Source organism: Pomacea canaliculata, linkage group LG1, assembly GCF_003073045.1.
Source record: "Pomacea canaliculata isolate SZHN2017 linkage group LG1, ASM307304v1, whole genome shotgun sequence".
NCBI lineage: Eukaryota > Metazoa > Mollusca > Gastropoda > Architaenioglossa > Ampullariidae > Pomacea > Pomacea canaliculata.
The window spans coordinates 23,551,811-23,574,654 of NC_037590.1; the positions used below are offsets into that span (position 1 = coordinate 23,551,811).

General features: G+C 42.5%; 2 protein-coding genes across 2 annotated transcripts; both read right to left on the reverse strand.

The window, feature by feature from the left end:
* Nucleotides 1–133: 133 nt before the first annotated feature.
* LOC112565879 (zinc finger CCHC domain-containing protein 24-like) lies at nucleotides 134–14,641 on the reverse strand. The gene is made up of 4 exons (XM_025241739.1): nucleotides 13,999–14,641; nucleotides 8,865–9,047; nucleotides 6,125–6,289; nucleotides 134–4,740 (listed from the first exon to the last, which is right to left on the reverse strand). The coding sequence occupies exons 1-4, from the start codon at nucleotides 14,278–14,280 to the stop codon at nucleotides 4,627–4,629; spliced, it is 744 nt and encodes a 247-aa protein (XP_025097524.1). The 5' UTR covers nucleotides 14,281–14,641; the 3' UTR covers nucleotides 134–4,626.
* A 1,647-nt stretch (nucleotides 14,642–16,288) lies between these two features.
* LOC112571873 (4,5-DOPA dioxygenase extradiol-like) lies at nucleotides 16,289–20,230 on the reverse strand. The gene is made up of 4 exons (XM_025251222.1): nucleotides 19,764–20,230; nucleotides 19,141–19,429; nucleotides 18,515–18,678; nucleotides 16,289–18,214 (listed from the first exon to the last, which is right to left on the reverse strand). The coding sequence occupies exons 1-4, from the start codon at nucleotides 20,013–20,015 to the stop codon at nucleotides 17,984–17,986; spliced, it is 936 nt and encodes a 311-aa protein (XP_025107007.1). The 5' UTR covers nucleotides 20,016–20,230; the 3' UTR covers nucleotides 16,289–17,983.
* Between the last annotated feature and the right edge of the window lie 2,614 nt (nucleotides 20,231–22,844).

The window sequence follows — 22,844 nt, forward strand, 5'->3', positions numbered from 1 at the left end:
ACGAACCAGAACATATTAAGTGCTGTGTTGTACAATATGCATGGACCCGATTATAGTGTATTAAATACTGTCTTGCATTTGTCAACATTTAGGAACGCAGCACAGCCATACTCCAGAAGACAAAAGCAAGTAGTACTGTCCACATTTCGGTCTTTTCTTTATTAACACCAAGGGAGGGCGAAAAAAGGGGGAAGAAAAAAGTTCGAACATTACAACTTGTCCAGTTCCTTTCGGCGTGTTGACATGGCAAAGTTAAAAGTGCGAACATTGTACACATCTGAGTGATATGTTCCAAGCGAACAGATTTCGCCGCTTGCATATATAAATCGTTTCCGGCGATCAAAGTTTTCGCCGTTTTGCATAGTTTCCGGCGAGATGTCGCCGTGTTTGCATAGTCAAGTCTTCGAGCTACAGCCACTTGCCTGATCGCAGCACCGCCGCTGCCGGAGGGATCCAGTGCTTGCAGCCCCTGCTGTCTTTACTCTATTGAGATCAGTTTCCTGACAGTCAGCATGCGCGGTTCCTAGGTTTGCAGTAACATTCCGGTGTAGCAGGGCCACGTGACCAGTTCCCTCACGACACCGGAAGTGCTGCGCAGCAAGCCTGCTTGACCTCGAAGATTGCATGAACGTGTGTTGTCCGTCGCCAGGTGCGATCGCTATCGTTGGTGTGTTCGCCAATTGTCTGAGCATCAGCGGCAGATTGAGCTACCGGTTGCTGGCAAAAGTACCGCAACATACACATTTGTAAGTTTGCAACAAGTGAAGACCAAATGCAACTGAAGTCATTTTACACATAGATGACTCTGACCAAATATAAAGCTTCTGTCCTGTCTATCTTTCCTTAACTCTCTCTCTCTCGTTCTCTTTCTTTCCACCTCAACAATTCAAAGGCAGCGTTCAAATCCACACAACATGCCATTTCGACCGCAGGAATCGTTTGCCATTACGATCAAAAGCTGCCAAACCTTTTCTCGTGTATTATTATCCACAAGCAACAACATCGGAGAAGGAAACCCACTTCCGATCAGATCACTGAGAACTGCATCGAATCGATCATCGACACATCGTTCCTCTCGCACTATAGTATTGAGATACCTAAGTGCACCCTGCATCGAGAGGTCAAAGTTCGGATCACAGACTATGGCACGCGATTGGACGGCAGTGTCCCGTCACGAGGGGCGCACCGACCAATCGCGTGACGTGTTCGTAAACAAACACGAAGCACGTGCATTTCAGTGCAACAGCTGGAGACAGATTTCCAAATAAAACAAAAAGAAACAGTAAACAAAAACGGAAAGAGGATTTTTCAATTAATTTGCAAGAAAAATTGTGCATCTAAAGCTTAAAAATATTAAGCTTTAGGATATCAGGATATTTCAACCCACGCACCGAATAAATCAGAGAAGACTCTGAAGTTCCAAAGATGTTTCTGGAAATCGTTTCGCCTACATGCGAGAAGGGAGTGCACGCCCGTCTACGAGCACCAGACCTGCAAGGAAATCGCTCTGTCACTCTCTCGCTCTTCTCTTTCGTTCCGGAACAACTTCTTAAAAGATTGCTTTCAGAGGTGAAGGGGAGAGAAGTGGTGCACACGGAGAGGGGGCAGCACACTTGCATGGCGGGGGAAGGGGTACAAAAGCTCGTCTGCAACTAACTTCCTGCCGCCTGCCCTGCAGGAGTCCTGAGTAAAGAGCAATAAGTTAGAGGTTTCCTTGAACTTTTTACAATCTACTTGAGCCATAGAATAAATACGTTGACAACTATACAGTTATGCCTGTGATGTATAAACATCCACTACCAATATTCCATTTGTTGATAGCAATCGTGTAAGAGGATTGTTTAAAAAAACAACCACAAAGCTTGTCTTCAAAATGAGACAACTTTAAAATGTCTTGGTATAAAAAAAAATCTTTGAAAATTTCATAATTACAGCTGCCACATATATATATTTCTTCTGCAATAGTTTTGCTTTTAAAAAATTGTTTCGTTAAAATACTTTGAATATAAATCTGTAGCTACATCAGCAAGATCACTTTTGTGAGTCGTGAATTTATCTTGAAGTGTGTAATAATACGAAGCCTTCCAAAGGACTGAAGGCATTTGAAGGGTTCCACGAAACACATCAAAGTTCAGATACTTCAGAAAACGTAGGCAGATACTTGGAACTCGCATGCGACCACTTGCACACAGTCTCATGGCATTCATTCAGAGGCAAGAAAAAAGGAATAATCTCTTAAACGACTGACTTTCATTCTGATCACACTAACGAACACGGACTGGGAGCATTGGAAGGGGGGAATCAATCGATCAATTAAAATAATAATAATAATAAGACAGGGACTCTGCGTCGTCAAGTTCTCCAGTTCATGTTCTGTGTGCTCCGAGAGCACGTGACAAGACGGAACAGAGTGAGATGGAGGCAGCGTGGGCGCCGCGACCCGCGGCCCGGAAGTCCCCCACGCGCATGCGCTGTGTCCCTCGCGACTTCTCAGTGTACATTTTGCGTTGCCACGGATACTGCTGAGAATCTTTCACTGTGCCTCGTCGCTTCGGCGCAGTAACAGCAGCTGGCTTTGGGTTCAGACAAAAAAAAAAAAAGAACAATATGGAGAAGCAGTGGGAGTGACAGGCTGCGAAATAAAACAAGAGCGCTCTATCCAAGACACTACAATAAAGAACTGTCAACAAGAAAAAACATGGTCAAAGAGATTGCACTTTAAAAAATAAATATTGCAAACAGTCGGCCCGCGAAGTTGAGTGGAGCTGTGAGTCTACAAGCCCGGAGCAGTGCGAAGTCTCTGCGAGAGATAGAGGAGATAGAGTTTCAGTTTTCGTTGAATTCGTCAGCAGACATAAAACCACGATCTCGACACACACACTCCTCCATACCATCGCTCAGAGCTGTAGACAAATCTCTTCAGATAACTTTTTCAACTCTTCCTCTACTCTCTGCGATATATCATAGATACAAATATCCACCGAGTGAGCAGCAACAAACGGGAACTTGGCCCACCAGAGTTCTGGAATATTTTGATTGTTTAGAATGTTACCATCCTCTGGAAGGGAAGAATACTCATTTCGGAAGCAAATTTATACAAAAAAAATTCAGCCAGTTTGCTTTCAGCAAAGCAGAATGCTGCAAATATATACAAAGAAACAAGAATTGAATCTGTCCACGAATCAACATTATAGAGAGTTACTGTAACCGTCCCTTCAAAATGTACACATGAGCCTGCTCTGCACCAAGTTACGAAGTTAAGTCCGAGTCCCTCGTAGGACTATTTCCCACGCGAGCATGCGTACAAAATGGCCACGAATGGTCTTCCTCCGCTAAAGACATTATGGTGTACATACAATCACGATGTAGACACGAACACTTCTTCATACCATCGCTCGGATGTGTGGTGATTTCCTAGGAAACAATTCTTTTTCATGAGGATGGTCAAACTTTCTTTTAAACATAGAAAACATGTGTTAACACATTTTACAATGATTAAGTTTGTGTTTTGCTTCTCTTTCGTGTAAAAACATTTCTTTTACAAGTGATCGCACTGAAGTCTCTTGCCTTTTTTGTGTAATTTCTTTTTCCACATGCATGGCCATTTTGTACACTAGATGCTGGTCCGTCTTGTGAATGTCGAGTTTGGTATATTCTGGAAATAAAACACCTTTGGGCTCCAGTCCCATAAAATATCACAAGTCGCATCCAACATTATGATAATTCGTTGTCGAGGACACACTGATTTGCCCAGACTATCAAAACAGTGTCTCCTAGACATATCTTTACAAACTGCTTCCAGTTGAATACATGTATCCCTCTCTCTTTTTTTGCTCGACACTGAATGCGACCCTCGGGCCATCAACCAGTGTCGACATCATCATTACCTCAGTCATGATGTGCGTTGTAGTGTTAGTTGTGCACAGTTGAGAATATGTCCCGTAGTGCACCGTGAAAACCGTTGCATTGTGCACATATTAGTGTTGATTTGTGCACATTTGTGTGGAAGTCTTCATAGTGGGATAAAATAAAATAAAAATGAAACAAAATTCTGCAAGCAAGTGCGGTCGTCACACAGACTGTTAGCACATCAAAGGTCCATTCGCGCTTAGCAATAAAAAAAGCGAGAGAACTTAATTTCAGAGAAAAAATACAACGAGTAGACATTCTTTCACTCTGGGAAGCTTTTCTATCGCAATGGAAAAGAACATCATAGAGCATAAAGATCGACTCAAAGCGACAAAGAGTAGCACCAGAAACTGTAGGCACACACGTGGAGTACATCAATCGAAAGATTGGCGACTATACAGGAAAATGAGCAAACCAAACATGAAACCTCCAGACACAAACGCCCTTTAACAGAGAGATATCTTGAGATGGTGATTCCATTGTCTTTGACATTGTCGCCAGATACTTCCACTACATTTAATGACAATAAGGGGACTCCGGGAACCCTTAAATAGGTGTGGTTGGTTATAATACTGTAAATTGCCCTTTGCCCCTGTAATTATGCTGCTAGAATTATCAGGAAGTCGAAATTATTTTGTTTAAAAAAAAAAAACAACAAAAGACTTTGTTGTCTTGGTTAAGAGGCGATTGTGTCGATGGAGGCATCATGCGGAATGCTCAGTTCATCCGGCGGCAGTAGTAGCCCAGCATCTTGCACTTCTCACACAGGTGCTGTGGGTGGACTTTACTTTGGTCAGAGACATCCAGACCATCTGGCTTTTCCAGTGGACGCTGCAACAGGCAACAAGAAACACAATAAGAAGCGGGTCACTGATATCTCGTGAATACGAACCATAGACAGTGGTATCTTTACAGAGGGTGGAGTCCAGCAGTGATATTTGTTTACTGCAGGAACAGAGATTTCCACTGAGGCGACTCCAACAAACATGGCGAAGGATGTTTTGCGTTTCTTTGAGCTTTTAAAGAACAACACGGTGCAACATTCTTTTTCTTAATGATCGGGACAAGTTTATATTAAAATATTAACTCCAAAATCTGAGTACATAAATATGCTTAATTTTCAAGATATTAGCCTTTGAACATCGGCATTCTCACCAGTCACTACGAATGAAAAAGAAAATTATTCTAAGCATCTAACTTTTCACGTGTTTATTGTTAATAAAATGTAAACACATTTCAAGTGTGCGTTTGTCTAAGATAAACTCCTGTAACTTTTTTTATTTGACAGATGGTTAATTTCCAGCATTTTCATTTTTATTTTATAATTACAACTTACTGCTGTAATGACTTTTTACATTAAAAAATATACATTATAAAAATTTCATATTTATCGATGCAAAACTTATTTCTTCCTCATTTAGCTGCATGCAAATTTATTTTTTACTTACTAGCACGTGTTTTCTTTTACCGAGGATTGCATCTTTTCTCTTCGCTATTTTTAGAAATTCTGCTATTTCGTCACTTCCTGATTTGTCGACAAATCCAGGTGTGATTAAGAGAAAAAGTAATATGATTTTTCTCGTGCCTCTTCGTCATAAAATACCAGCGGAAGATGTTTTTGTGATACTTTAGGTTCTATTTCCAGAGATGTTCTCTGAGCGCTTGAGTTGTCCTTTAAAATTTATCCCTTCTCCCTGCCATTTCCATCTCTGTCTCTCTTAGATTATATATATTATATATGTATATGTAAAGACTATGGTGATGTGTGTACGTGCTTATATATACATGTGTGTGTTGGGATAGAGAGTTTATTTTGTGATCAAGCATGCATTTTCAGATCACTCAAATTTAAAACAGACAGTTAAAAATGCAAAAGTGTTTTTTTTTTTATAAATCTAGGTTTTTGCTTCCTGCACAAGACCCAAGTTCTCTCCTCTCGAACTGAATGACAAAAGCAAACAAAAAGCAGAAAAAGAAAATGTTCAACTGTTGTCAGGATGTGGTGGACATCGATGTAGTGCCAACACAGTGTGGCCAGGAAATAGCAGAACCGGGTAGACAGGGTCACGTGCAGGTTTTCTGAGAACCGTTACCTGTTGTAGAGGATCTACCTTAATGCGTCATGACCACGTGACACCTAACACCTGATGCTTGGAACCCTTACCTGCCTGTGCGGGTACACAGTGGTGTGACGCCCGATGCTGGAAGCTCTCACCTGTTTGTGCGGGTACACCATGATGTGGCACTTGATGCACTCTTGCCCCATGTTGGCCCAGCTGTTGCCACTCATCCACTTGCGTTTGCACTTGGGACACTTATACTCGCCAAAACATCGCTTCTTGCCCTGGTACGGCGTCAGCCCCTCTCCCTTGGGGCGAGCCTGCACAGTGACAAGGGGACTGGGCTTCACACAAACACCTGGCCTGGTACCCCATAATATCACATCAAACAACGACACCCGCATTTGTCATCAGGCAAGGGAAGGAAGCAGAAGTGCTCGCCATCCGTGATGTACAGCTTCTAAAGTGCCGTGCTCACATATACACATAAAGACATCGACACACACACATTTCGATATAAGCTCTTGTATACACATATATAGACATAGACATAGACACACACATTTAGACATAGGCAGGTGAGTTTCTGTACACCTCTCGTGTACTGTACAATTCCAGATACAAACTTTACAGTACTGTTAGGACTAGCCTTATTCAAACCACAATACTTTCAAGGCTAGCAGTACGAATAGGTTGCTGGTTTTAACTCGGTGCACCCATCAACCTGACATTCAGTTTCACACAGTACGCATGCACGCACGCACGTATACATGTCAGCGTACACACACGCTCGCACAAATCAAACATGGGACGCCACACGCATGCAAACAGACAAGTTATAAGCAAAATTATTTACCGTTTTCAAAAAGGTACTCCCACAAACTTTAAATAACGCATTTTCAACAAGGGTAAAGCAAAGTAGTCTTAACAACTTATAATGTACACAACAGAAATAGTGTGCACTCTCTTTCTCACACTCCCACACACACACACACTCCACACACACAGGCATGCACGCACGAAAGAATGTAGGAAATAACGGTTTAAAGGAACATGCTGGTTTTGTGGTTGAAAGGGAGCAGGGTGGATGAATTCTGCTGCCAGGCATGCCCCAGTCATCTGACACCCAGCCGGGACCTCCGTACAGCTGTTGCAAGATGGTGGCCACTCGGGTGTTTACAGAACAAAACCATTGCCGTGCCTTGTCTTTCTACCTTCCTCTGGAATTCCACATCTGGTTTATGCTTGTGGAGCTCAGTTCTGGTCTGGTTTACTCCATGCTTCTAGATGTTCCCCACAACTGTGTGCGTGTGATTGTAGAAGTTCCTAATAGCATGATATTTTTAACTCAGTCGTTTCTGCTTCTACACAGTCATCTGCACAGAAAGCTGTGGGAGTATTTTACGTGTAAAAATAGCTTCCTTTTGTTTCTGTCCCTTCGGTTATTAAAGTGTCTTTATTCTTCGCGATGTGTTTGATTCAAGTAAACAAGAGAGGACTGACATAACCTCCCTGGGGTTACAGATATTGACAACTTTTACCAACACTAGTACAACTTTTAATACCAGGCTTGACATTGTAGTTTGTTTGGCAGTTGTATGGACAAATATTCACATATTTTATGTTGTATGTGTGGTGTATCCTGACTACTCCAGTGCTGGGAGACTTCCTGTCATGTCATACCTCATGTCAATGTTTTCTGACCAGGTGGACAGGAGTAGTTGGTTGTGTCCGCACAATAATCTGCACACGCTTGTCTGTTAAAACCCTGAGTTTCATTTGTCCACATGCCTCTGTCTAAATGCATGCCAACATACGTAGGACGATTTTCTGGCCAATAATTCTGACAAAGTAATGTTTTCTTTCCATGTTACTATAATACACAACTGCACAAGCTTGAGGCATCATTCTGAAGCTCTTCCTTCTCTTCCGCCTTCTTCAGCTTTTTTAAAAAAATAAGGACCTTATTAGTTGATAGGAATGTAAACATTATACTCACTTCTGTAACCGATTCCGTGAGATGTCCATTGGTTAAGTATCGATATAGGAGACTAATAGTTCCAGTTTGTTTTCTGCTTTAGGCATCATCATTATTCTAAATAAATTGACGAGTTAACTATTCTACTGAACGTGCGTTCGGTAAAGACTTTTCGCTAGTATTACGAAGATGTAGATAGAAAGAAGGGTGTATAAATAGGTGTTTTAGGCGAGCTATCACCTTAAATAATAAACATACATCATCTAGGGTTATAGCACTACATCATCTAGGGTTATAGCACTACATCATCTAAGGTTATATACTATATCCGATGAGACTGTATCCCTAAGGGAGCCCAGCAAACAGATGTCGCAGACAGAGAAAAGCAGTGTTGACTGGTTGTCGCTGTTGTACACCGAGCTAACTACATATCCAAGGGATAAGAAAATATATCCGTGACTAGATCCGAACCTCAACGCCGATTCTGTGAATTACTCGCCCTCTCCCCCTCCCTGTGTGTGAGAGAGAGAAAGCGCTAGCGCCGGGCATGCTTCTGTACTCCAGTAACAGGTCCTGGTAGTTGTATCTTTCTTGCATTGAAAACCTCATAAAACTGTGTAAAACTGATTGGATCCATCAATCTGTAGGAGATACGTGTCCTTTGTCAGATGCGCAGCACATTACAGCTTCATCAAGGAACAGCAGCAGCTGTGCAATGTACATAGAGTAGTGGTGTTCCCTTGGTAGTTACTAGGAACCGTCGATAATTTCGTTTCCACCACTGGACATGCTTTTCTCTGATTACATGCAAGCCAGCAAATAGACAGGCCAAAGAACGGATGGGCAGAGAGGTATGAGACAAGCATGCAGCTAAACAGACGGAGATAGAAAATGACAAAGAGAAATGATGGCCGTACCTGTGGACAGTCCTTGATGTAGTGGCCCTTGTTGAAGCAGAGGTGGCAGAGGTAGGAACTGGGTGGCCGCTTGCCTGGCTTGCGTTCCATGGACAGAGTCAGGTCACTGAAGTGCTCCGCCAGGTCCTGCAGGCTGCCCAGCGGCGAAGTGGTGTTCAGGGGCTGAGAGCTTTGAAAGGGGTTCTGGACAACAACAAAAACAATCTAAATATTAATCAAAAATATAATGATATAAATAATAATCTAACGTTTCGCTGTCTGCAACAAACATCCTCACACGCGCACGCTCACACACCAAGAGAAGAAAGGGTGAGTGAACAGGAATTAATTTTCATAAACGTGTATGAATAGTTATTTCTACAAGAATCTTGAGGAGTGAAACAGGTTTGATGTTACATTAGTTTGTGCGTTATTGTTCTCCACGTCCAGGGAGGTTCTGAACTCGCTTTGAATAGATGACTGATTACAGGGACCTACCTGGGCCAGGAGAGGGTGTGTGTGAGTTCACTTTGTACAGATTATTGAGTACAACAGTCTACCTGCGCCAGGAGAGGCTTCTGTAGCAAAGGAAAGGAAGGAGAGGGGTTACAGGGTAAAGCAATGCTGGTAATGAATAAACAATATTGACAACAAAATCACAGGTGAAAGAGTTCTCAGCAGAAATCAAATCCTGTGTGTGACAGACAGACAGACAGACTGACAGAACTATAGAGATTAGAGTGTGTGAGTAGTATCGCTACTTCCCAACCAATCATCGCCGTTTCGCTATTATTTCACTTCTAGATCGATGTTCATTATTGTTTATCAACAGGAATCGATTATTCTGTTCTCATTTTACTAAGCCAATAATCCGGCTAACTGTTTCATCAGAAGGAATGTATTATTTGCTCGCTCTTTCACTATGGCAACAATCTGCCTGCGATTTCATCAGCAGACAACACACCACAACACAGGACAGTGGCATTCTGTCGCTGACCGTTTCGCCTGTTGGCTGGAAACGAATTTGATGCCAGCGAGCGGCTGGTCTGTTGTCTGCGAGTCACCGCGAGCACACAGACAACGGAATGTAAACAACGCACAAGTCCATCTTTCGCACGCCGCCACCGCCGCAATGGCAGATGCGAAAGTGTGTAAACAAAATGCCAGGCTAGGTTTACAGGATAAACGTCCGTAGTTTATGAAGGCGAAATATATTATCGCCGCTTCTATCGCGCCATCGCGGTCCGGTGCGAGGCGTCAGCATCTCTCTCTCTCGTGCGCGCGTGGTGCTGACGCCAGGTGGGAGGAGACAGCGTCACACCCCTTCCTCCACCCAGCCAGCTGTGCGCTCGCTCCAGCTCGGCCAGGAAAAACATACGGCACGCACGTACACACGTGCACATGAGAAAAACACGCGGGAAAGTTCGCAGTGGACAGGTGTACATAAAAACGTGGAGCTAAAGGGTTAAAGACATGGTCTACTTAACGTGAAGACTGCCATGTGCTGAGAGAGGCATCACTGCTCGTCCTCGGCCAGAATTATCTCGAATAAATAAATTCCAAAATACTCATTTTTTTAAATGCAGTTAGTTGTAAAGGACAAAGAATAATCTCTTTTTGAGAGTGGAAACATTTCTGCGCGCAAGAGTGCATATAAAACACACACAAACACTTCAAATTATTTGTTTACACCATAGTGTTGGCTGACCTCTCCCAACCCCAGCCTATGTCTTTTATTTCCTAGACCACTGGCCGTCACTTTCCCCTTCTCCACTTCCATCACAACCCCTGGCCTCGATGACCTCTCATCATTGCAATAGCACAGTCTTTGTTGCATCGGCTTGGTGTGATGACGAGTAAGAGTCAGTTTTTAATGATAAGAAGTAAAATTCAGCTTCTAGTACAAAAAGGTAGGATTCAGCTTCCAGTGACAACAGGTAGGATTCATAAGCAAAGTGCGGCTTGTCTAGACCCACGTGTGTGTTTGTGTCTTCTACTGCTCTTCCCTGCTTTGAACCTGTCTCATCTTCTCGTGCAAACCGTATAGCTACTACATCCTTCTAAAGCTCTACATATTCTGTCCGTACAAGAAGCCAGAAGCTCGAAGTGGAGGAAAGCAGAGGACGCAGCCTTTAAGTGCACTCCTCCATCCCTACACATGTTCTGACATATTACTTATGTAAAAGTAAAACAGGGGCGAGCATTGACGGTGAGGGCCTCCCTAATAGTTCTGTCCTAAAACAACAATGAAGAACTTCACGAGAGAGGAAAGGAGGTTTGTGGGAGAGGGCAACAGTGCCTACTGAAAAAAGCACCCTCTCGAGAAACTTCCTCAGTGCTTGAAGACAGACGGTAACAAGACCCGCCAGTCGGCACCCTCGTGCTGCGGAAGCTGCAAGTAGCCAGCGAGCAGCAGCCTACGGAGAGCCGTGCTCACTCACAGGTCACAGGTCAGGGGTGACGTAGTCTGGATCACGGGTCCTGTCCGCTTTCCGACAGGTGTGAAAAGCCGATGAGGAGGCGATGACGATGCTGTGTTGTCTGGGACTGCACCATGTGCATCTACTTACTTGTCAAGCAATCACTGGGATTTCTCGACAAACGTTGACCACAGGTTGGGAGACTCGACTACCTGTCCGACAAAGTATAATCTAGCCACAACATGCTCTGCATAAAACAGCCAGGTGTCTCTTGGGAGGTGAACCGCACATGATTCGACAGAGGTCATAGACAATAAAGATTGAGTGTTGTTGTTGTTGTTGTAATCGACTGTATATATAAACAAACATATTTTTTCGGTATCTGTCGAGTACATTGTAACTATAACCTGCGCATTGATATTTTACTTTGTGTGCTTTCTTATTCATGGTGATAGGAGCAGAAGGCATTACTACTAGTAGCAGTACCACGCACGCACGCGCACACACCACGTGCACGCTCAGTTCACAACTTTCCCCGTCTGCTTCTTACATAACATTAATGTCTCTCTGCTGTTCGCATCTTGCTGGCGGCTGGGTCCCTAAAGTGGATCCCTCTGGCAACCGAGCTCATCTAGCCATGCGTTTTCACCCGTAGACGGAAACTCGACCCAAGAACTGAAGAATTTCTTTGTTTGCCTCTGCTTATCTCGCCGCCCGACAGACGACCTGGCGTCGTGAATCAAACAGAATGTCTTCTGCCTTGACTTATGTGTGAAGTGAGAAAAAAGTGAAGAAGGAGGAACTGCCTGAACGCTGACTCCTAGACTCTGGGATGCTTACTGAGGCCTTCAAGTCGTAAAGACACCTGACATACTTGTACAGTGAGTGTATATCAAACCACTCTCACAGCTATCAGACTTAAGTAACAGTAAAACACTTACCTATTGTCAGACTAACATAGCTGTAAGCAGCACTTGTCGTTGTCAAACTATAAGTACTGTGAAACACTTGTGTCGTTGCTAAACTTTCCTCACTGTCAAACAAAAGTGTCATTGTCAAGTTTGAGTGTTTGACACCTTTTCAAGCTTAGCTAAATGTAAAATATGTGTCATCATCAGACTGAACTCACTGCAAGACACTATGACATTGTCAGACAGACTGAGCTGCAGCTTTGTTGGTGTTTGATGGCACTGATGTCTGCCATGTCCTCACAGTGCATACGGTTAAACGTTTACAAACATTTCAATATTTTTGTAATTAATCAATAGACACCCACTATGATTTTTAAAATACCTAAAAAGCGAGCCTAATACACCTAAAACAAAACCCCAAAACAAGTATTACAGCCAGAAATAATGGTGCTTAGACAAAAACAACTGCCATTCTGCCATTATGTGACTGAGTTAAAATTCCATCAGTGTCAATTATTGTGTTGGTAAGATAAAGATTGGTTTCTGTGTATTTCGCGTGTATTTTCTACGAATTAGTGGGTACATAACATGATCAAAATATTCAATATGCTGCTGGGACTTCTACACAGAATGTTTACCCCCAGGGTTAGCAAACAGATGTTTACAAAAACAAAATCAGATGTGATGATGAGGTGGAGGAGGATCACGATGATTGTGGTGGCGGTGGCGGGAGAAGTGAGTTAAAAACATCTTAATGAAATTGTGGAGTGTTACATTGCCGCCAAGCTCAACTCATAACAGAGGCTGAGTATGAAGGATGACGCGGATATGTTTGTCACGTTGTTGATGTTGCTGTTGCTGTTGCTATGTGGCGAAACATAACAAACATCACAGCAGCCGTTTCTTTGTGCAGCAGGAACCCACAGCTTCGTTCCCCACACCAACTGTGGGGGTCAGGAAAGGACTGCGAAGTCTCACTCGCATCTCTCTTAAAACCCAACCCACTGTCTACAACCGTGCATCACATAACAGGAAAAATGTTAACATGTACAAACATGTGCTCCCTTCACGTGTATCCCCGTGTGTTGTGTTAATAAGCGGGTGCCTTTTTATGTTTAGAAATAGGGTTGGTGTTTCTTTCACGTTTAATAAAATGTGTTGCTGCCAAGTATATCAACATGTTATTGTCACATGTATAAATATAGTATGTGTTCCTTTCACGTTCATCCCTGTGTGTTACTTGTTGTATTGCTCTCAAGTATATTAACGTGTGTGCCTTTTACATTTATAAACAAGCATCCTCTGGACATTTAATCAGTCTGTGTTTCTGTGTAAACAGCCATTTTCGGACAGTGCCAGAGCTGCTCCTCGTATCTACACAAAGCATCTCAATCCGTCGTTTCAGCTTACTCAATGTCTTCTTGTGCGCAGTATGTTTGTTGTTGAACCACCATCATCTTCACGAAATAAACAAAACAGACGCCGTCCTCGTTACTTCCACTCGCGTCTTTCGAACTGACTTTCTGTGTCTACCCCCTCCCCTTAATAGGACAAAGAGAGAGAGAGACCAGCAGTCACCCTTTAAAAGACAATAATCGTGATGCGAGTTCCAACCCCCAAAAAGTATCTGCGAGAAAGCTCGGCGCCTTCAACATACGTGGCAGCAGCAGCATCAGCAAAAGCCGACACGCGGTGTGTATACCTTCTGCAGCTGCAGCTGGCATGGCGTGTAAACCAAACGTGGAAGGGAGGAGGAGGGGGAGGACTCGCATGCAGCTACAGCACTGGCACGGTTAACAAAAGCAAAGCGCTCGCCTTACTTACGGATGAGAGGTTTCCCAGGGTGGGGGAAGTGGCCCAGGTCTCGGCAAGCAGGTTCTGGTTCTTGAGGAGACTGTTGACATTGTTGAGGGTGCCCGAGCTCGTCAGCTGACCGCCAGGAGTCCACAAGGACAGGTCGTTGGGGAATCCACTAGGCGTGTGGTTGTTTATGTTGCCGGACCCTCCAACACCTTGCTGCTCGGCCAGCGTCAGGTAGAAGAGGTTCAGCAGCTGGGCTGGCTGGTACACCGAAGCGCTCGTGTCCAGGTTGGACAGCGACGACATGGTGGAGGACGGCGGACGACGACGAGGGCCACTGTGACGCCGAACGAAAAGACGACCGAAGGTTTTGGTGACGACTTTGGTGAGGTCAAGTGTCGAGATTGGGGGGAGTTCACGGAACGGGTGGGGGGAGTTCTTAGTGTTGGGGTCAAGTCTTGAGTTTCGTTAGATAAAGTTCGGTGCTCTCTTTTTTTGGTTTCTTCTTTGGATTGTTGTGTCTTAGGGTCGTCTGAAAGACCTCTCAATACCTCGAACGGGGCAAAAGTAGCTCAAGTGCACTCGCCACTGGAAAAGAAAATGGTCTGGCAATGCTAGGCAGAAGGAAGCTGACTTGGCCCTCCTTGCTGCATGGCTTGCTCGTGACGCCGCGCGCGCAGCGCCAACCTGCCACAATTCGCATCCCCTGCTCCCCAAACTCCCCTTCCCCATACCCTCCCCTACACCACCAGCCGCTCTCGCACCCTTCCTGCCAACTTGGCTGTGTTCTTGGCACCGCATAGGTACACATGCCTGATGCTTCTCCCTCGCTCCTTTCTGGCACACTGTGGCGTCACTAGAATATTGCCACGGAACGCATTCCTGCTCCGCCTCTTCTCCTCGCCTCCTTTTTTCTGACCTTTGACCTACTCGGGGTTCCCTGACCGCTCAAAAACGAACAAGATGCTGCTGACGTAGAGGGTGTATGAGCCGCATGTGTGACAAGAGTGAGACTACAGCGATTTTCAAGCTTTGAATTCTATACACATATATTTTGTCAATTTATATTTTATGTTCTCAAAGTTGGAAATATGTATATATGTGTATACATTATACCCTTTATACATCTTTCGCCCACCCATGTATTTTTCGGAGGGATGGATGCTTTCATGACAAAAGTTTTTTTAAACTTGGCGCTGATGAGGTAATCTGCCCTTACGTCTGTTGGCGGTTTGACATGGCGCCTTCAACTGTTCTGCACTTCGCCGAGCTGTGTATACTCGATTTAAGTTGTTTAGACTTATTCTCTCAAGTCTCCCCTTTTTACTCTTATTTATTTATGTACCACGTAAACGGTTTTCTGTTCCTCGCCCTCTTTTCTTACCAATCGCATCCTCCTGCGGCGGCGAGTGGCAGAAAGCTCCGCCCATCTTCCAAGCCCACAGCCATTCCGGGGGGATGGGGGGGGTCGTAACCATGACGACTGCTGATGAGAATGGCTGTGAAATGCCTCTCGAGGAACTTGACTGGGCAGTCTTACGGATATTCATCTAGATTCCAAATGGGTCAAGGTTATCACGATGCTTTCCCTTTCTGCTTGGTACTCATGCATCTTGCCGGCGGTTTTTAAAAGTTTGTCCTCCGCCCCCCAAGTTCATTTATGTGCCTGTTGCGTTCCCTATTATCTTCCAATTGCAGCTGCGATGGATGATGAGGATAGTTCTATGGTGGTGATGTCTACATATCTTCGTTCACTTTTGTAATCTGCGCTCTTGTGCAACGCTTCCGCTTCTCATGACCGACCCGCTCCGCCGACAGTCAGAATGGACACGTGATGCCACGTCATCTTTGTACCACTTGATGCCGTGGAGTGAGATTTTTCTTGTCCGTTCACTTTTCGAAGTGAGCATTACATCAAATATACTAAATACTAGTATAGTGTTCAGCGTATTTAGTATATTTGATCACAAACTTTATTACACCTCTGTGATTGGATTGCATGCAGACGAGTCTGGCACAGACGACAAGAGCGAGTCTTTTCTGTTCGTTTTAATCTCCCCTCAGGACTTGGTGGTAGTCAACTGCATTTCAGTCAGGATGACATCTCATCTGGACCAATTGATCAAAGTCCGGCTTCTAAGAATTCTTCACCCAACTCTTTTACCACCTCTCACCAGCTAATCAAGGTTTTTAATTTGACTCATTTTCTTGAATTAAATAAAGCAACTTCTTGACTGTCCTTGAGATTTTGAGGAAACGCTACGGGAAAGTGGTCAGGCTACTGTTGGAGAAAAGTTCAAGAACATTTTTTTTAAATTATGCCTTTATTTTACAAAATTGTTCGTAACATCAATTCTGCCCATTAGCAAATATAACTAACACCACAGAAAGCATCGTTATTGCAGGAACTTTATAATTAATTAGCTTCACAAAAAAATGCCATGTTAATCACTTGCATACACACTCAATCACACCAATAGGCTAAGACTGGGAACAAAAACAGTATTTATGTCACTTTATGAAATCAAGCTCACAGAAGAAATACTAGATGGGAATCTGCATAAATATAAAAAGTTGATGCAGTATTACAACATGCCCGCTTTTTGCATTTCCATTCTTAAAGTACAAGAATGTATTCTGACATAAGTGAGGTTGTCACCTCCCCTTGTTTCTGGGGGTTTTGCCATTCCAAGAAGAGTCCTGCTCATTCATGAGTTGGGATGGCTCATACCAAATAGCTAAGTAACATCCATCAACATTTTCCCAATAAAATAAACAGCAACACTATCCAATGCGTTATATAAATCAAATCAGAGGAACAGCAACTTGTTACAAACTCACATTTCTCAGGGCTATCATTTTTGTGAGGCTGGTTCTCATCTCTCCCTTGCTGCCTTACCCTCTCTAGCCCAGGTCGGGTATCCAGGACATGAAAATGATCCACAGCTAGCTCAACTGGGGGAAGCATACTGCATCACACAGCTTACAACAAGCTGGCTAGCCTCCAGATCTTGCTATTAAATGCTCTAACCACTGGGCTTCTGCTTCCCCAATATTTCTTTATCTGTTTCATTAATTCGGTTGTTTGTTTTTTTTGGTCAATTTACTTTGGCAATTGTTTTCCCATATGGCAAGAATAGTGCTTAATAAGTTGTAAAGTTTATCAGATTACTTTTTACTTTCAGAGCTGATTCTTGGCAGAGGAAGAACTTTCTGAGGTCACTCAGTACAAATTATTCTGTTGTAAATGTCTGTGTACAGATATATATCTCATATAAGTCAAAGATAACACATAAACAAAAATAATTTACCATACCAGTATCATGACAATGTTTTTCATTAGTGTCTCTGATAATTTGCTTTTAGGAACTTAAGTATCGAATCCCAGAGTGAATAAAACATCCTCAACTACAGACACAATAATCATCCTTGTAATCATCCATAATTGTACTGTTTACACAAATTGTAAAAACTGTGGTCCCAGAATGGAGGAAACATCCTCAAACATTTAAATATCCATAGAATTAGTGACACAGTGAGCCATAATCTTCATCATTCATATTTATGGTATCGTCAAAATTTTGTATGGCATTTTAAAGTATTTCTTCATTGAAATGGAGGAACGATATTGCACTTTTTTCTAGAAACTTAAGGCTTATTAGAGGCTAGTGTGGTCTACTTTCATGTAGAATTACTTAAAAAACTTGATTATATCACAGGCATTTAATTTCATTTTTGTAATTATTAAAAATTGTGAATTTTATAGAGAATGTCAACATTGTTTTTATCACAAACAGCCAATTAATTTCTGCAAATAAATATAAACTGATGTCTGTTAACATTCAATAATCAGTTTTAAAACTGCTTACATAAACAGTTTGTCAACATTACTGTGCACTTTTTGAATACATCTGAAGCAATAACATTCTTTGACTTAAAGAATTAGTTACAGAAATCTGAAAACAAAATCCATGTCAAGAGTTCATGTTGAGAGATCAAAGCAAGTACTTTAACTATCAAAAATATAATGCTCCAGGACCCAACCGCTGTGAAGTGAAGCAGAAAACAGGATTCTTCCAGAATTATATTCTGCTGCTGCCATGGTGACCAGGAAAGGCAAAAGATGCTCTGTCCGTGGATGTGCTTCCTGCACTGCTGGAAGATGATCACATGTCACTAAAATTTTGCGTCGCTCGCTGGGTGTCAGCTGAGGGTTTGTCAACACATTGTGGAGCCACTCCTGTTAAGAAATATGCCAATGTCTTTACAAAACAATGTTCAACACCTTTAACTGTTATAATGATTGGCATGTTAACCAACAATGCTATATGTCTATTTGTTGCAGAAAAAAATAGTGTCTGTATAACCAAATTTCTAGGCTATATTATTTAGCTGCCTCTACCTCCAGTCTGAACCCCTATATAACATAAGAATTATAACGAAAATGGGAAGGTGGTTCTTGTGACAAAGAGAAATAAGAAAAGAACATGTAATGAAAGATCAGCCTTCTTCATCTGAGTAAAGCCAGAGAATTGTATACCTGCATTTTCTTTCCATAATCTGGATCTGAACTGGGTCTCATACGGTGAGTGGTGAAGCCACTCCCAACAATTAGTATTCCCTCCTCTCGAAGCTCCTGTAAAGCCTCTCCTAGCCGCAGATGGACCTCTGGGTCTAGGCTTGAATCCAGAGATAACTGGAACACTACACCAAAATAGAAGAATAAATTGTGTAAACATTAAAGCTCTGCTCACCAAGTCTACAGAATGAGAAATGATAATCTCAGTCCTGGTATGTTCTACCAACTTATTTAAAGTAAGATTTCACAATTTCAGACACCTTTGCATATATGTATATGCTTGAAGTGAAACAAACTTAAACATATCAACAGTCTTTATGAAATTATGGTATCTGAACTTCTTTACAGTTTTTTTTTTTGTACTTTAATTTGTATCACAACTTGATTTTTTAAAAATATTAACACTGTTTAAGCTTGTCAACAGATATTGCTTTTACAATATTTTTTCTTGTACTGAAAAAACATTGTGGCCACTTGGGGTTTATGCAAGACACTAATATGCACAGAAAATCTGTCATAATCATTCTAACAGATTCATATAAAAGAACAAACAGTGATACTATTGCATAAAATTAAAATAATTGTACCTGGTACTTTTGGGTCTGGAAATATCAACTTGAATGGCACAAACACACCATGGTCATATCCTCTCTCACTGTTGGTCTTACATTTTATTCCTTTACATTCCAGTAGATTCTGGATTTTCTTTGCAAGATCTGGAGCGCCAACTGCTGGCCATGTAAGCTTATATGTTTCTGGTGGAAACCCATAATAATCGAAATAAAGGTCTGGTTTCTTTGTGGTCTGAATGGTAACATCACTCTCTTCCCAGTGGGCACTGACAACTAATACTGCTTTATGCGAATTCAGCTTTTCCTGAAAGAAACAGTGCACAAAGTTACTAAGCTGGGTCAATGAGAGAACGGCACTTTTCGTATAAAAAAAAAAATAAATAAAAGCGCAGAAAGAAATGTTACTAACTTATCAATGGCATTTGGTGCTTTCAATCCATGACATGAAAATATCTAATCAACTGAAACAAGTTCCATTAACACATACACTAAATGATCACAAGCATCACAAAGTGCTTTTATACTCCAAGTGTGCTATAGCCAGTAATAAATGTGGCCTTTTCTACATATAAAAGCTTAACTCCCGTGCATCCGCCTAAGTACCGCGTCTTGGCTCTGTTCTGTGCTTGTACTGGTACCTTTTGGGCAAGTTCTCGTAAGTATCTGGCGGCATCAGAATCTTTATCCATGCCAGAAAGAAACGGCGAGTCACTGGCGCTCAAGAAAAACGACGGCCCGCCTCCGTGTGACAAGAATAAAACTGGTTGCTTCTGTGATGACATTGCTGTCCGTGGGCAGCTGGAACTGCTAGCGATGATGTGTTGCGCTACTGCGAGGGACACGAAGCCGATGGACAACACCCGACAGGTTAGAATGACAGCAAATCTCATTCGGTTCGCCCTTTGCACATCAGAAAAATCCCACAGTGCTTATAAATAAGCGCTCCTTCGTCTGTCAGCAAATCCGGCAGTGGATATTTGAACTGAATGACAAGCAAGTTTGTAAGGTTAAAAGGTGTAACACCCACACACCTAGTTGTTGACATCGGGAATTGCAGTGTCACCGTAATTGTTGCTGATAACCGTATGGGAGGCAACTCTTTGTTTCCGTCACTGGGTCGCGGGAAAAGTTGTCCAGCAACAGATCAGAGACTATAAATAATGTTATTTAAAGTCTCTGAACGAAAACATGCCGCGTGTAACGGCATAAACACGCGCATAATTAAAAACATTGTTCAATAGTAAATCAGTCACGTTTCAGTTAATTATTAAATAGATCTATCTGACCAGTACATTCCGTGTTCCAGAACGTTGTAGTAGTAGGATTAAAAGGTAATAAATTACTATAATTCTCAAATTTACGGGGGATTAGTAATAATAATACATGCCATCACGAACTAATTAATATCCTATACTATATACGTCCGTGATGTCATAGTGCCAAACATGCTCTCTGGCCTGGTACATGTATTTAGAAAATATCAGAAGGAAAATTTTAATTATTATAAACAGTCGTTCTCTTCGTTTTCGCTTTTGTTTTGTTTTGTTTTTTTCCTGCGACTGCTCAAAGACGCAATAGCAGACGACTCTCCGGCAAGCTTGAACCATGGATTGATGGTCTGAACTTTGTACGTAAGGTCACAAGAACGTAAGGCCATGTTTCGATGGCACTGATTGGTTGATCTTTGACCTACTTGCAGAGGGCGACAAAAATAGACGGCAAAAAAAGCCAGCCTCGTTCTGTGTACAATTCACTTCTGTGGCTACGGGAATTATTGTGTAGAGAATTGAATAAACATATTGAATTGTATAGCTAGAATGAATACTGTAGCAACAGAATAAAATTGTATAAATAAAATGAATTAGATAGCAACTTCTGAGTATAATATAAATGAAAAACTTTAGTTTTTACTGAGTTTTTTTCTCTGTCTTTTATAGCTATACAGTCAAATCTCTCTACTATGCCACCCCGCTACTATGCCACTCTCGGTATTATGCCACTTTTGCTCGGTCCCGACTATAAATTCAATGTAAAAAAAATTTACTATGCCACCCCCTACTCTCGCTACTATGCCACTTTTGTGTGACTGTTAAAAGACACAAGTTGTGAAATTCCGCGCAGTGCTCGATTATTATACTGTACGGTAGTGTGGGACATGGCAGTTAGGTGGGATGGAACATAGCACGCACACAGGGAGGGTGGAGGCTGGCAATGTGGGGGGGGGGTGGTCGCTGGCTGGGTGACAGTCACGTGACAGAGGGAAGGTGTGAGGGGGTCGACTAGCGACAGGATGCAGGTGCGCGGATGTGGTTGGGAGGGGTGGAGGATGAAGAGGTGAGGGGGAGAATGAGAGGAGACAGCTAGCGAAGCCGACGATTCTTGAGAGCTTTGGACCAGACCTGGGCAAAGGCCTCCTGTCTCTGACCGGCCCGCCCGCCAGTATATATACTATACATACAGTATTGGGTAAAACTGAGTTAACTATATTAGTCCGGCCCTCTAAAACCATCCCAATTTCTCATGCTGCCCCTTGGGAAAATTAATTGCCCACCCCTGCTTTGGACTGACGAGTAACTTGAACAAATAAAGCCGTTTTTACGAACCCTCTCTACTATGCCACTCTCGCTACTATGCCACTTTTGCTCGGTCCCGGTAGGTGGCATAGTAGCGAGATTTTCCTGTACACAATTAATTGATGAATTCTGTTTTGAATTAATAAAATAACAAATGCAAAATCTATAAAGCGCATACTCACACTCTTAAGGAGCATAAGGAACAAGAACAATAACGAAACATGGACAGCATATATATATATGATCGAGGGACAGGAAAACAAATAACATATATGAACTATATATATATATAAGAAGAAAAAAAAATCAAATACAAAAAACGCTAATTAAGATCGATCGATCGGAACTAAATATAACAGGAACTATGGAGTAAAGAACAAGCACTGAATTGTTTAAGTATAGGATGCATTGTATAGCTATAGCTAATGCATTCTAGATGTAAGTAAACAGAATTGAATGGTATAAATATCGAATGCATTCTAGCTGTAGCTATATATATAGAGAGAATGAATTGAAGATGCATGATATATATATAGCTAGAAAGATAATTATAGAAAAAGATAATTATAGAAAATTGCCCTCTTGGCGCCCCATATTCTATAGCAGCGGTTCTCAACCTGTGGGGCGCGACCCCCTGGGGGGTCGCGACGTGCCTACAAGGGGGTCGCGAAGGTGGTCCTTTTTTAAAAGTTTCTTATACCGGTATTAGTGAAATTAGCTTAGATTGCTGACTCCCCTCTCCCTCTCCAGCAATGAAAGTTCTGTTGCCATTTTCAACTTCGTATATGTGTGAGCAAGGATTTTCAGCATTAACAGCACTGAAGTCGAAATACAGAAATCGTGTGGACGCAGAGGCTGAGCTGCGAATAGCAGTGGGTACGAACATCGCACCCAGGTTCGCTTCTCTATGCAACAGCAAGCAGGCTCAACCTTCTCATTAATCAAAGTGAGTGTCCAATAAAATAATATTTATTAGCACCGCAGAATTTGCTTTAGTAAAATTTCATTAACAGTTATATTTCTTGCAGATACGAACTTTGTTCTCCGTTGTTGATTTCCTCGACGCGGCGTTCGAGGTTAACTAAGGCTCCCCCCCCCCCTTCCTCCACCGACCTAGCTGGCTAAGGGGGTCGCGGACGTACCGGT